The sequence below is a fragment of the Trichosurus vulpecula genome, chromosome 6, assembly GCF_011100635.1.
Source record: "Trichosurus vulpecula isolate mTriVul1 chromosome 6, mTriVul1.pri, whole genome shotgun sequence".
In the NCBI taxonomy this organism is placed as follows: Eukaryota; Metazoa; Chordata; class Mammalia; order Diprotodontia; family Phalangeridae; genus Trichosurus; species Trichosurus vulpecula.
This window is the reverse complement of record NC_050578.1, coordinates 164,802,189-164,816,924: the sequence shown is the minus strand read 5'-3', so window position 1 is coordinate 164,816,924 and position 14,736 is coordinate 164,802,189. Positions and strand designations below refer to the sequence as shown.

General features: G+C 36.9%; 1 protein-coding gene across 1 annotated transcript in view; it reads left to right on the top strand.

Annotated features, from left to right (window-relative positions):
* Positions 1-14,736, top strand: part of GRXCR1 (glutaredoxin and cysteine rich domain containing 1) — a 119,247-nt gene that overhangs the window by 98,921 nt on the left and 5,590 nt on the right. Inside the window, exon 3 of the mRNA XM_036762410.1 lies at positions 14,483-14,548. Coding sequence (XP_036618305.1) covers positions 14,483-14,548 — 66 coding nt within the window. The remainder of the gene's footprint in view (positions 1-14,482; positions 14,549-14,736) is intronic.

The following is a 14,736-nucleotide window of genomic DNA, read 5'->3' as shown; positions in this document are numbered from 1 at the left end:
AAGAAGGAATTCTAGGTAATGTATAGCTTCAACTAGATGACCTTTGAGGTCACCTTCCAATTCCTAAAACCATGTAGTTCTGTGAGTCCTGACAGACATTACTTTGATAATAGAGACAACTCGGAATTACTCTTTTAGTAGACGAAAAAGATAAGGAACTGGTGGTCACTGGGTGCCTAGAAAGGTCGGCCCTTAGGGCTGAGTAAAACAAAAGGAGAGTAAAGATGCAAATGAACTATAAATGAGAGATATCAAGATCTTTTCCTGTCAAGGGGAGAGTGGAGGTTGGATGCCTAATTCAGGAAAAGCAAAAGTGAAGTCTGAGACATCTAAGACAAACTTTACTTCACAATTTTGCTTTAACTCTATTTCCATTAACTTTCCAGATACAAACTGAGTGAAGAGACATTTATTTGGTCCTATAGAGCTGTGCATGTGTCAGCAAAGTTTTGATGCATAAGATATATACTAACTGTGCTTTGCAGGATTTATGCTTTGTTTTCTTTAAAATGTGATTTACTTTAATCATAAAATTTTGTTCCTAGAAGACTTATTAGTCAAGATAACACCACATTTGAAGTTTGGTACCTCAGAGGAAAAGGTAATAGGGGTTAGTAATGAACATAAATCAGTCCTCCTGATCCTTGTTTTTGGTGACAACCAGGAAAAACACAGGTTAAATGAAACTTTTATGAAGCTGGGCTTAATACTCGAATGTAGTTGTTATAGGGGTATGTGGCCACCACAAAATCCCCAAACAATTTTAAGTGATCGATAGTTATTGCTCTGGAGAATTCCAAGGTGGCAGCAAGAGGAGTCTGTTCCAAGTCAAGGTTTAGGTCAAAACTTATTAACAAACCAGTCATGTGTTCAACACAGCCCACTTCACTCTCACCATGGAGATGATTGGAAGCAGCTTAATATAGTGAATAGAGTTCTGAAAGTCAGAGTCAGAGAGACCTGGGTTTGGATCCTGCCTCACTCAATAAAGTAACCCTTGGCAAGTCACATAAACATTCTGGGCTTCAGTTTCCTCCTTTGTAAAGTGGTGATAATAATAATAGTCATGCTCTCACTGGGTTGTTGTGCAGCTCAAAAAGAAATTGATATATGCAAAGTGCTTTTTAGCCTAAGGATACCATTTATTATAAAGGTAGTTATTATTAGAACACTGATGCCTGACCAAACGGAATTTTCCAGGTTTGGTTTTGTGAAGTAAGACAGGGCACATTTTTAATCCATGCTACAGGTTAATTTCTCTGTTGTGAACAACACACTTGATGTTCCTCACTTAGCATCCAGAAGCCTTTGCTCTACTGATATTGGTGTGGTTGAGAGTTTGTCTTTCACCATTACAAAGTCTCTTAAGAGCCTAACACAGTAGAAAGCTGAAAGCAAAGGAGACAAAACTCCAGTCTGTTGCTAGTTAGTCTCAGAACATGCTCTCAGTGGACTAGGCCAGCCCCTCAGTAATTTCAAGATACTGGTCTCAACTCCCCCTCAGTGCTTAGTTATTTCTATTTGATTCGATCCAGTGCAGTGTTAAGATAATTGCCTCATATTGTTCAAGGCTGTCAGTATATCTAGAAACCGGCAACAAGGAAATTTATTTATTTTTTGTGGGAAGTGAAATAATAGGCTTTCATGTAAAAACTTAATTATAATGTACAGATGGTTTACAAAAAGATTTCAAATACATTTTAGGGGGAAAAAGCCTTTGACCTTTTGTCTACTTAATGCATTAACTTATGTCCTCTCCTTTTCCCTTCCTACTCTTAGTTTTGACAGGAAATATTTTAATTAAAAATATCCCCCAACAATTTTCTCTCTCATGTCTTCCACCCACTGTTTGTGCCCCCAACACAATAAAACACAGTTTGACTTAAAATAGCATCTATTTATTCCATCAGAAGTTACTCTCTGGGGAATCTGTAGTTATTTTTTTGTAAATGAATAAAGGGTTGCATCAAAGGACTGATTGTCCGTAAATATGGTGAAGCAAAGGGGTGAGCTAGTCTCTTGTTTTACGCTAACTAGATTCCTCTCTTTGTTTCTGTCCTCTGGTTCTTTCTTGCCTCATCTGACCTAAGGTAGTTGTTGTTCATTTGTTTCAACTGTGTCCAATTCTTCATGACCCTGTTTGGGGTTTTCTTGGCAAAGACACTAGAATGGCTTGCTATTTCCTTCTCCAGCTCATTTTACAGATGCAGAACTGAGACAAATGGAGCTTAGTGACTTGCCCAGGGTTACACAGCTAGTAAGTGTCGGAGGTCAGATTTGAACTCAGGTCTTTCTGACTCTAGGCCCTGCACTCTATCCACTGTGACATCTAATCCTTTAAAATATAGGAGAGATTATGAGATATTGAATAATGAATTGACTTAGGATAAACCCTAGCTTCTTCCTGCCTTAGATCACAGTGATTCAGATCAAACCCAAAACTTGATAGGAAATTCTGAATATAAATTTCTAAATTTTAAATATTATTATTATTCAGTATCTTTGCGTGCTTCCAAAACATGATAAACTTCAAAGTGTCCTTAAATCCTTTGCTTCTAGATTTCTGTTAATTTTAGCAAATATTGTGCAACAATGAGGGAACTTGAAGATTAATGAAGGTTGCAGAGAGTAGTAGCTGTACACCAGGACCCATGTCCTTGGGTAATTTTTCCTGTCCTCCTCTCCTTAATTAATTAGTTAATTAATTAATCCATCCATTCATTCATCCATTAATGCATCCAGTGTGGGGAGCTCCTTATGAGGACACTATTGATTCCAAAGGAGATTGCCAACTGTCCTAGAAGATTGTTGGGAGATACTGAAATATCAATTGATTTTCCCAGGTTTGTATATCCAGTACTTTTCAAAAGGGAGACTTGAACACAGGTCAGCCTAAGATCATGTTGCATTGTCATATATTCACAATTAAGAGTCACTTGATTATTATATTGTCATCCCATGAGTCTTCTTACTTTGAGCAAAAAAATCAGGAATAAAAAATACATTAAACAAATAACTATGTTAATACTGTATGTGCTGATATTTTGAATTTACATATTACTCAAAGTGAGGTGGCGTGGCATCCTGGATAGATAGCTGGACTTGGAATCAGGAATATGTGAGTTTAAATCTCACCTCAGACAATAGGTCTGGTCAAGCTATTTAAAAACTCTGAGCCTCAGTTATTTAATCAATAAAATGGAGGTGATAATAATAACTCCCCACTCATTAGGTTGTTGGAAGGCTCAAATTAAATAATGTATGTAAAATACCTTGCTAACCTTCAGGGCAGATATAAGTACTAGTTTTTTGGTTCATTTTTTTAAAAAAGAAATTTAAATTACATTTTAACAGCTTCTTTCTCTATGAGTTTCATTTACTCTTCTAATAAGATTCTTTATTTGCATTATATGTTTTAAAATCATTCTCTTCTGTGCAAGTAAAATTAACAAAATAATTCAAAATGTTATTAAAAACTCCATTCAGGAAAAGGATGCTAGAAACAGTAAATCATTTTGGTGATGCACTTCCTGATTCTCTCTACACAAGTAATGCATATTACACTGCCATGCATTGAGCGTTATGATACTATAGTTTTGCCCCATGAGTCCTGTGCACAACACTGAATTCTCTAGGACCTTTGTAAACTGGCGGTTTATTCACAAATGCACCTGACATTAATGCGTACAGTAGTAATAGATCGTAGAAGAAACTCAGACCTTGGGTAATAAGAGGTGGGTTGTGTCCTGTCTTGGCCCCTTACTGATCACATGACTTTGGGCAAGCCACTTAATCTTCCTGAGTCTCAGTTTCCTCATCTGTAAAATAGAGATAGAAACACATCTACTGTCCAGTGTTAGGATGAAGAAAGGACTCTGTAAACCTGAAAATGTCATATAAATGCAGATTATTATAATTTCAGAAAGTTTAATGAACTCCTTTAGGCATTTAAATTATTTTGTAACTTAATTAGAGACTGATTCTGCATATATTCTGCATATTCCCTAATTTCTCCACCCCAGCGATCAAACTTTTGAACTATATTATTCAACATTTTTAATGAATGGCTTGGGTAATAGTAGCAAGCATTTTGTATAGTACTTACTATGCTCCATGCATCGTGCTAAGAGTTTTACAAATATTATCTCATTTGATCTGCAAAAACCCTCCAAGGTTGATGCTAGTATTATCCCCATTTTACCATTGAGGAAAAACAGATAGCCAGAGGTTAAGTGACTTGCCCAAGGTCACACAGCTAGTAAATATCTGAGGCTGCATTTGAATTCACATCTTCCTGTCTCTAGCCCCAGCACTCTGTCCTTCATGACACTTGGCTGCCATTTGGATGAAGGCATAAATCATGTGCTTTGGTTTAAATGCCTTGAATGAATGTATATATGGCATGAAGTGGATGAAGGCATACATAGCATATTTAATTTGTAGGTGATGCAAAACTGGGGATGGCTAACATATTGAACAATAAACTCAGGATTTGGAAAAGTCTTGACAGATCAGAACAATAGGTTAAATTTAGTAATGTGAGATTTAACAGTGATAAATGTGAAAGCCTTGCATTTGAGCTAAAAAATCAACTTCACAAGTGCAGCATGCAGGAGGTGTGGGCAAGCTATAGTTTGAGTAGCAGAAAGGGTCTGAGCTCTTGAGATGCATTAATAGAGGCACAGTGTACTTAATAAGGGGGCAGGAGATTATGATCATACATACCACTCTGCTTTGGGCAGACCACATTTGTGATGTTATGACCAGTCCTGGGCAACCCATTTTAGGAATGGCATTGACAAACTGGAGCCCAGCCAGAGGGTAGTAAGAGAACTAGAGACCATGTTACATGGGTATTGGTTGAAGGAATTTGGAATATTTGGCCTGGAGAAGAAAAGATTTAAGGGGATAGGATAACTGTCTTCAAGTATTTGAAGGATCGTTATCCAGAACTCTAAACTTTTTTGGTCAGGTAAGAAACAAAATGTGCATGTACTCCTTAAACCTCTCCTTTTCTTTAAATGTTCAGCTGAGTACAAGGGGCACCTTCTATGTTAAAGCTGTGCCTGATTGCCCCTAGCATTGGTGCCTTCCTCCAAAATTAACTTGTATAACATCTGTCTATCTATCTATCTATCTATCTATCTATCTATCTATCATCTTTCTCATCTCTCTCTCTCTCTCTCTCTCTCTCTCTCTCTCTCTCTCTCTCTCTCGTGTGTGGGTGGGTGGTTTCCTCCAGCTAGATTGTAAACTCACCTAAGGCAGGGACTGTTTCATTTTTGTCTTTATATCTCTGCCATGTTACCTGGCTCAAGGTAGACACCTAATAAATGCTTTTAGATTGCTGTGTCCCACCAGTCTGCTGAGCCCATAGACTCTTGTCATTCGTGTCCCTCTCCTCCCTCTTCCCTTTTTGCTGTCTTTATCTGTAACCACTATCAAATACTTGCCTAGCATGTGGAGAGAAATGAGGAGGAAGAGAAGAGTCTAGTAGTTGCTACCACCCCTCACCTGGAAGTCCTGGTCCTAGTTGGTCTGCTGTCTCCAGGACTTTGTCTCTTTGCTGAGCCTAGTTCTATCTCTGCTGCAGCTCTGTCTGCCCAGCCCCTTCAGTACCAATTACCCCTGTTGTCATTCCATTCATGAACCCCCACCTGTCTGCTCCCATTGCAATTGTCCCACCTCATAGACTCTCTTAGCTTATGTCCCTCTACTTCTTTCCTTCCCACCCCTAGTGTCATTTCTAATCCAACCTGTTTCTATCCCTATTGTTATTACAACCATCTAATCCTTAGAGCAAGGTCTAGAAGGGGGAAGTAACCAGGGTTTGACCTACCAGAAGACCACTGAACTGCCTGATCCAGATCCTTATTTGTGTGCCCCAACCATGCTATGAACCATTGGAGCCAAGGTCCCCACATTGGAGACCACTGATCTTGAGGAAGAATCAGACTTGTTCTGCTTGATCTCAGAAAGTAGAACTAGAATGGGTGGAGGTTGCCCAGAGACAGATTTCAACTTTTTTAAGGGGAAAAAACCCAAGGGGAAGAATTACTTGAAATGAGCTGAGCTATCTTTGATACAAGCTATCTTTGGACATAGCAGGTTTCCCATCACTGAAAATTGAGAAGAAATGGATGACCATTTGCTGGGAATTCAGTAGAGGGGATTCTAGATATTTATTGGATTAGATATCTGCCCTCCCAACTCTGATTCTGTGACTTTAAGAAAAGGATCAGTTCACCCCTGTTTAAGGTATAGTGTTTGGTTATTTATTTGGAATCATTTTGTCCATGACTGAGGGCAACTCTGAATGGTAGAAAGCTGATCCAGCATGCTTCGAGGTAAGTTTTATTCTATCTATAGAAAATGGGAGGCTGTGAACTCAAAGGGAAGATAAGCTATTTATCCTGAATATTCATAGGATCAGATCATGAAAGCCTGAAAAAGTCCTTAGAGGCCATCTTGTAATACTTGCCCTCAAAAACTATCTTTTCCAAGGCCCTCATTTTACATTTGAGGAATTGGAGACCCTGGTTAAGCAACTTGTCTAAGATCACACTTTTACTAAGGACCATGGCTAACATTCAAACTCAGCTCCACTGACTCCAAATCCAGCATTCTTTTCATCTTTCAGGCTGTCAAGTTTAAGTGTGATTTGCCTTAGTCCTTGGTTTTGAAGGATTTTTCATGAGAATGTACCTCTGAAATTATAATAGAAATGAAATAGGGAACATGATTTGATTTACAAAATCTTAATTTACGTGCAACTTTTGGAGAATGGATCTGCTGGAGAGATTTATATCTTCTGATGCCTGGTTGCCTGTGATAGTATGAGTATTTCTGGATTTTGAAATGCATTATGCCAAAATTGGGGTAGTTTAATTTGAAACATATCTTTCAAGTAATTATTAAGTTTTTTTATAAGTAACCAGTACAGTATCTTTGAGACAATTTACTTGGAACATGGTAAAGATAAGAGGTCAGTTACTTCATTACTATAAAAGAGTAAAATTTTATAAACCCCAAAGGGGAGGTAGTATGATTTAGTAGTAGAGGGCTGGCCTTAGAGTCTGGAAGACTCACCTCTAACATATATTGCTGTTGTTACTGTGGGCAAGCTACTCAACCTCTGGGTACTCCCAGACAACTTTCTGATTGAAAGTTATAGAGGATTAGCAGCTCCGTTTAGGTTGAGAGAATTTCCACACTGGGAATTCCTGACACTGATGAAATCACAGGACTATATTCCCCCAAATGAACCTTATAGTTTTATCTAACAATACTAATCTACTATATGAAATAAACATTTCTTGAGTAATATACTTTTTCAAACTATGCATATTTTTGATGAATAATTGAGAAATCCTGACTTTGTGATACCTTTCAGTAATCTCAAATCATCAGATTTGGCTGTGACTGCTTTTGTATATTTTGCTTTGAAAAATTTCATCAACTTTTAATTACATACTTTTAAAGTGTAAAAAGTAGACATTCCTAAAAATCTAGGTTGATTTTGGGAAGCTGGCACCCTTAATTAGAATGTTTTAATTATGACTATGATGCAGCCTAATGATTGCATCAGTGACACCTGGTGAGAATAACATTTTGACCAGGAAATATGAATTCATAAAATGTATCACAAATATATGTGGAAGGAATAAGTTTATGCTAATAAAACATATAGCAACCAACATATGTATGTGTGAGCCTGTGTATATGAGACATGTTTATAAATGTATACTTATGTGCTGCTCCTAATTTAGATATAATACTGGAGATTGTATCAGGTTATCAGTTGACAACCATTTTTAAAATGACTACCATTTGCTAGATATTAGTAATACAAAGAGAAAAATTTAATAGCTCCTACCCTTGAATAGCTTAATTTTGGCTGTCCAAAGTGTGTACACATATAAGTATGTACCAAAAAAACAAGGTTATTTGTAGGCAGAAGGCAATTGTTTCTGGGAGGATCAGGAAAGACATTAACCAGTCAGTCAACAAGCATTTGTCAAGTATCTACTATGTACCAGGCACTGACATGTAGAAGATGGTGCTTGAGCCAAGTTTTGAAGGAATTTTAACTGATGGTTATGGAACAATTAATACAAAGATCTGGAGACAGAGGAGGGATTGTCATATGTGAGGAATAACAAGACCAGAGCACAGACTTTGGGAAGAAGTATGATGTATAATAAGGCTGGAAAGATAGATTAGGGTCAGATTGTGGAGGGCTTTAAAAGACGAAAAGAGAATTTTATAGTTTATCCTAGTAGCAATAGGGAACCATTAGAGTTTATTGAATAGGTGAGTCAAATGGTTACTTGTTTTAGGAAAACCACATAATTAGCTGTGTGGATAATGAATTGAAGGAGAAATTTGAGGCAGAAAGGCCAATGGGGGCAATTGCAATGGTCTAGTTGAGGGGTGCTGAAGACTTGAATTAGTGTGGTGACTATATGACTAGAGAGAGGGGGATGGTTGCAAGAGCCATGGTTGTGATAAAAACGAAAAGACTTGGCAACTAACTAAACAGGTGGGGTGAATGAGAAGTTCTGAATAATGTCAACATTGTAAACCTGGTAGACTGGACAGATAATGGTGACCTCAACAGAAATGGGAGTCAAATCAAAGCACAACCATAAAGTAAAGGCTTGAATATGACATTCTGTTGTTTTCATCTATTTGAATAGCACAGGAACCACAAGGTGAATGGATAGTCTCCATGACACAACATTGAATGAATGGCAGAGTGAAATTCAGAGAGGGAGAAGATGGAGACTCCCTGTCTGTGTGAACATTCCTATGCATTACTTTCCACACATGTGCGTATGTCTGGAAAATAACTAAAGACTAAAATCGTATTTAGAATGGAAAATATGATGAGCAAATTCACCAGTTCTGCTTCTTTTTGTGCTTACATATTATACATTTCTGAAGCAAGAATTCTTGCCTTGGCAATGAAGACCTGGGGTCTCAAAGGATATACCAGTGGAGCCAAGGCAAATTCTGGAAGAGTCTATCAGGTTAAAACTTCTCCAATGATATGTGCTATACAGGGACCAGCCTAACTAACTATATCAATACCTCATTGGTAGGTTGGCCACTAGGTGATGAATTATTTAATCCTGCAAACACAGGAAAAAATGCAGTATTAAAATATTCTTCAGTCCTTCTGCTTCCACGATGGCAGTGGCAAAGAATCAGAAAATAAGGCAGAGGGTTCTAAGAAACACATTTTTAGATGATCTATAATCATTAACTTGACCATGGACTATGAACATGAAATCTTTGTCTCACAATCAATATATTTTCATGTTAATGGGAGAATTGAACCAACTCAGTATTAACATCCTCATCATAAACCAAATTAGAAAACTCAGGAAAGTTACCTGCCTTTTAGCAGAGTATCTCAGAGGTTCTCTTTGGTCAATCTAACAAAGGAGTTGGTTGAGTTGGTTTCATTCTATGCTCAAAGGCAATAAAAATGATCATTTCATAAGGCACTTGCTCATCTCGTCCTAGTGCTCATATTGAACATTCATAAAAAGGGCACAAAGATGTTAATTGCAACTTATGCATCAACATCTGCTTTAGAAGAAAAAAGGTAAAGAAATTCTTCTAAGAAATGAACAAATCCCCACAAATCAAGTCAACATCTGTTTGTATACTTGGCAATTTCAATTTGAAGATGAGTATGGGGAGAATAGATAAAAGTATGTTGTGAAACATGGTTCAGGTTTGAGAAGAGAAAATGACAAAGGCTTGTTGGACTACTTAGAAACTTCACAACAGTATATACTTTATTTAAGAAGAGAATTGAAAGCCACTATACTTGACAAGCACTGAGACACATCACAAAATTAACTACTTATATGAATATGCAGGAAATCATCGATGACTTACTGGTGTGGGAAGTCACACTAGAACCAGTTGTTTGTGCCCTGAGAAGCTATCAATGAGTTAAAAGCGAAAATGAAGATCAAATTAGAGGAAAGAATAATGAGATGAAGACATTGCATGTAATTGCAAGAAATTAAACCTGACCTATCCAAACAAGACAGTAATGCTGAATAATGGGAAATGGAAAAAAAACAACAAAGATATTGACTTTTAAAAAAACCCATTCTTTTTATAAGCTTAACTATTGCAAAAATAGATCTGTTCTAACCCTGTTGTGCATTTTTTTAAATTAATGACTTGAATGAAAGCATAGATATCCTTTTGTCAACTCTACAGAGGGTACTTAGAGGTCTATCTGGCAGGTTCAGTGATGAAGTCAGGATCAACCAAAGATCGCCAGTGATTAGAACAGTGATAAAATTTAATAGAGCCAGGTATAAAGTCCTACACTTGGGCTCCAAAAATGAGTGGAACAAATATAAGATGAGAGAGATTTGACTGGAAAACAATTCATGTGAAAAACTTCCAGCATTTAAATATAATTTTCTCCCCTTGGTCCCCCCCACCCCAAACTAATAAAATAAAATTTTAGATTTCTTTAAGAGAAACATAGCATCCAGAACAAGGGAACAATGGAAGTCCCATTGTACTTTGCTCTGTTCTTATCTTTTATGGAGTTTTATGTTCAGTTCTAGGTACCACATTTTAGTTAGGAAATTGGCAAGCTGATATATGCAGAATAGAGTGACCAGGATGGTTGAGGACGTTGAAGTCCATGCATCTGTCAAAAGAATTGCTAACATTTAATACAGAGAAAGTAAACTCAAACAGGACATAAAAGGTGTCTTTCTTTGACTTATGCACTCTATATTCTAACTAAACTGGCCTACTTACATTTCCTTTAATTAAACACTCCATCCCTAGCTACTGCGCATTTGCACAGTCTGCCCCCCCCCCACCCCATCCATGGAATATACTTCCTTCTTAGTTCCACATTGAATCGTTCTTTTCCTTCAAGGTTTCAGTTCATATGTCATTTCCTACTGGAAACCTTTCTGATTTCCATGGTATTTAGTGCTCTCTACTTCCTCTTCAGATTATATATAAAATTATCTGTTTCATATCCCTCCCCTCCCCTTTTCCCCCATCAGTGATATGTAAACTCCTTGAAGGCAGAGACTATTTTTTCATTTTGTCCTTTTATCACCAGTGTTTAGCACATCACAGACACAATGAATGGTCATTAGATTAGATTGGCTATCATGTTGAAGAGGGATTAGAATTGATCTACTTGGGTCTAAGAAGGCATAACTAGAACACCGGGCAGAAATTACAGATAGGATAATTTGGGCTTCCTGTAAATAAATGCAAAGAAAAAAATTTAGGCTTATGTGAAGAAATATTTTTAAAAATTTAGAGTCATTCAGAAATTGAATGGGCTGCCTCAAGAGGTGATGGGCTCTTGGAAGTCTTCAAGAAGAGGCTAGATGACCACATTTTGGGTATATTACAGTGGTGACTCCTTTCATGTATAGGTTGGACTAGATGGCTGCTGATTTCCCTTCCAACTTTTGAGTCGGTGATTCTTCTCCAATCCTGAGAATCTGTTTCTCCCTCTATTAACTTATCTATTCTTTAAGAATCAGCTTAAATGCCACTTCTTTCATAAAGTCTTCCTCATCACCCCTCAACCAATTTCTTCTTTTAAATTTAACTTGACAAACATTTATTAAGCACTGTTTTATGCAAAACATCATGCTAGATCATTAGTAGAAATACAAACTTTTGATAAGATTCCATATAACTTACATGTTTGGTGAATAAGAATTAGAAGAACTAGATCAGAAAAGTGTTTTGCTCTCATTAAACTTACATGTATAATTAGGAGTAGAGGGAATTAAAAAAAACTATCAGAAAAATGCATAATTGCATCAGAGAGCTGTGAAACAAAAGTCTGGGTAACATCCTTACTCATGGTTAGGAAAAGTCTCATGGAGATAACTCTCTTCGAATCTCACCTAGCTCTTTGTACCTCTATCAATGTGCTTAAAATCCTATTTTACATGAATTATACTTATTTGTGCACATCTCATTTTCCCAGTTATCCTATAAACTCCTTCTGGGCAGCAGCCATGTTTTATTTATCTTTGTATATCCTATGCCATGCCATGCAAAGGGTCAAACTCTGTAGAAAGTGTTTAATAAATATTGATTGAATGAATAAATCCAGCTCAGGTTCAGTGTGAAGCAGAGGAAAAGAACAGGCAAAGTTTTATGGGTACTTTGGTGCATTCATTTTATTTGTAGTCATTTCAGCATCTTTCCTTCCACAGGAGAGAAATGAGCCACATTCTTTCATTACTGCCTTAGTTCAGGCTCCCCAGTTCCCCAGAGGTTATCCTATTTCAATTTTTGCTAACTCTTAAAAGAAATAGAATGTAGCAGAACTAAAATATTATCAGTCATTAGTGAGTTTTTGCCTCTAATGTTGTGTCATGGTATTTTCATTACCTTCAGACTTACTTTATTACACATTAGGTATGTTAGGGACATATTCCAGCTAAACCATCAACAATTTTTTAATAGCTAGCTTCTTCTTCTTATACACATTTGCTACAGCACTGCATATTCATTCATTGCATTTCTGACATATTAACTCAACATTTCTCTCTGGTGATTAAGGAGGCATGAAGCATCTAGGTTATACTGAAGTGAAAAGAAGTCAAGATACCAGTTGGTTATAAATCATTCTAGCAAATGCCTTCTGATAGAAATACTGCCCATCCCCTACAGCTCAGCTGAAATCCCTTCACAAAGCCTTCTCTCTTTCCCCTGGCCAGGGATGTTCTTTCAGCTGAGATCTACCTGGCATTTATTAAGTGACCGTTATGCACCAATCAATCGATCTATCGATCATATCCTTTATTAAGGACATGCTACGTACTACACAAGTCCTGCTTTCCTGGAGCTACTATTCCATTATAGAAAACGAAATCTATATATAAGAAATATACAATATATACAAAGTAGATGCAAACTTGTTCTGCAGGTAAGAGTGGTAACGACTGCGGGGAATGAAACAGGTCTCATTTATATGATATGCCACTTGAACTCAGCTTTGTAGGAAACTAGCTATTCTAAGGGGCAGAAGTGAAGAGGGATTGAGTTTTGGTTTTGGAGGACAAATAGCTTATATGAAGGTAGAAAGATGGAATGTCAGGGTCAGGTACAACACCTACTCCAATTAGAACAGGTGCTCCAATGTGTAGCTCATCTTAAGCTTAAGAGAATAAAATACCATTGCTTTTCCTCTCTTCAGCTTTAGGAAGTTTGTTTTAGATGACAATATCTAAGTTGAGTCATGATTGCTCTGAGCTTCTAGTTATGAAAAAATCCTAACACTTAGGCAGAAATTTTGTTCTCTAACCTTACATTTCTAACTTCTAAACCCCTGGTTTCTTTGTGGTTGAGGCAAATTCAGTTCACTGGAAACACTTGGTTAACAAGACGGTAGATTATATTACAGTGTCTTTGGGTAGGCAGCCATTGGCAAAGGAACTTGGGGAAAGGGCTGAGTTTTGCTTGGGGCTTCCTTCAGCTTGGATCCTCCTGTAAGAAATGCCCATAGAACCACAGTCCCTCATGATATTGCCCTTCTCTGCTATAGTTAATTCTTCCTTTTTCTCTGTGTTTGCTCCAACCTATGGAATTTAGATGCTCTGAATCTCTTCTTCCCTGCTTCTGAGATAGTTTCTCCCTTGTATACAAAGAACGTAGGGCATGAACTTGTCTCTTCACACACAGACACACAAACATACACACATATGTATATATTTACATACAAGGACATATATAAGCCTTGTTCACACTCAGATCTGATTGAATGATTCAATATTTAGTAAATGTTTGCTGATAATCAAGGCACCAGAACCAAATGGGGTGGTTTCAGCCTCATCTTTGAATAGGGAATAAGTTAGTCAGTTTGGCTAGGAAATAGAGTGGGTGAAGGGAATTTTTGTTTAATCAGCATGGAATGGTAGCCTGGAGACAGGTTGTGAGGGACTTTAAATGTGAAAGAAGGACTTTCTATTTAATTGTAATTGCAATGAGGAACCACAATAGGGTCATGATCGGATCTATACAAACAAATTTATAGCTCAGTTTTGCTCACCACTTTGTATTATTATATTTTATGATTGTACCTTATCACCCTAACTAGCTTATAAGTTTCATGAAGACTGACACTATACATATTAGTTTTCTTCCTCAGTCTTATATAGTGACTTCTGAAGGATGGGCACTTAGTCTACACATAGAGTCATTACAGAAAGCAGATCTACTGTACGTGTTAATTGATGACTTTAATTGATAAATCATTATGGTTTAATTACCAAGTAATTTAAGATCTTTTTTTCTCCTCCCTGTGTTTTGAGTTATCAATGTATGTGGAATGTGTGCACATACACCTCCTCCACCCTTTCAGAAAAAGCATTTAATTTCATAGGGTTGTATTTTATTTTCCAAAATACTAACAATATGAATTTTCTGTTTTCTTTTTTCTTCATGTTTATAGGGTGCTGAGAAAATTTTGTCAATGAATGAGTCAGGTGAACTGCAAGATCTCTTAACTAAAATTGAGGTAATTATGACTTTAACTAATTATTTTTGTAAGTGACAATATAAAGATATTTTAATCGCATTGTATCTCCTATTAGGATGTAAGATTCCTGGGGGAAGGTACTGCTCCTCGTTATTGTTTTATTTTTCTTTGTTCTTTGTATTCTCAGTTCTTAATATACTATCTTGCACATAACAGGTGCTTCATAA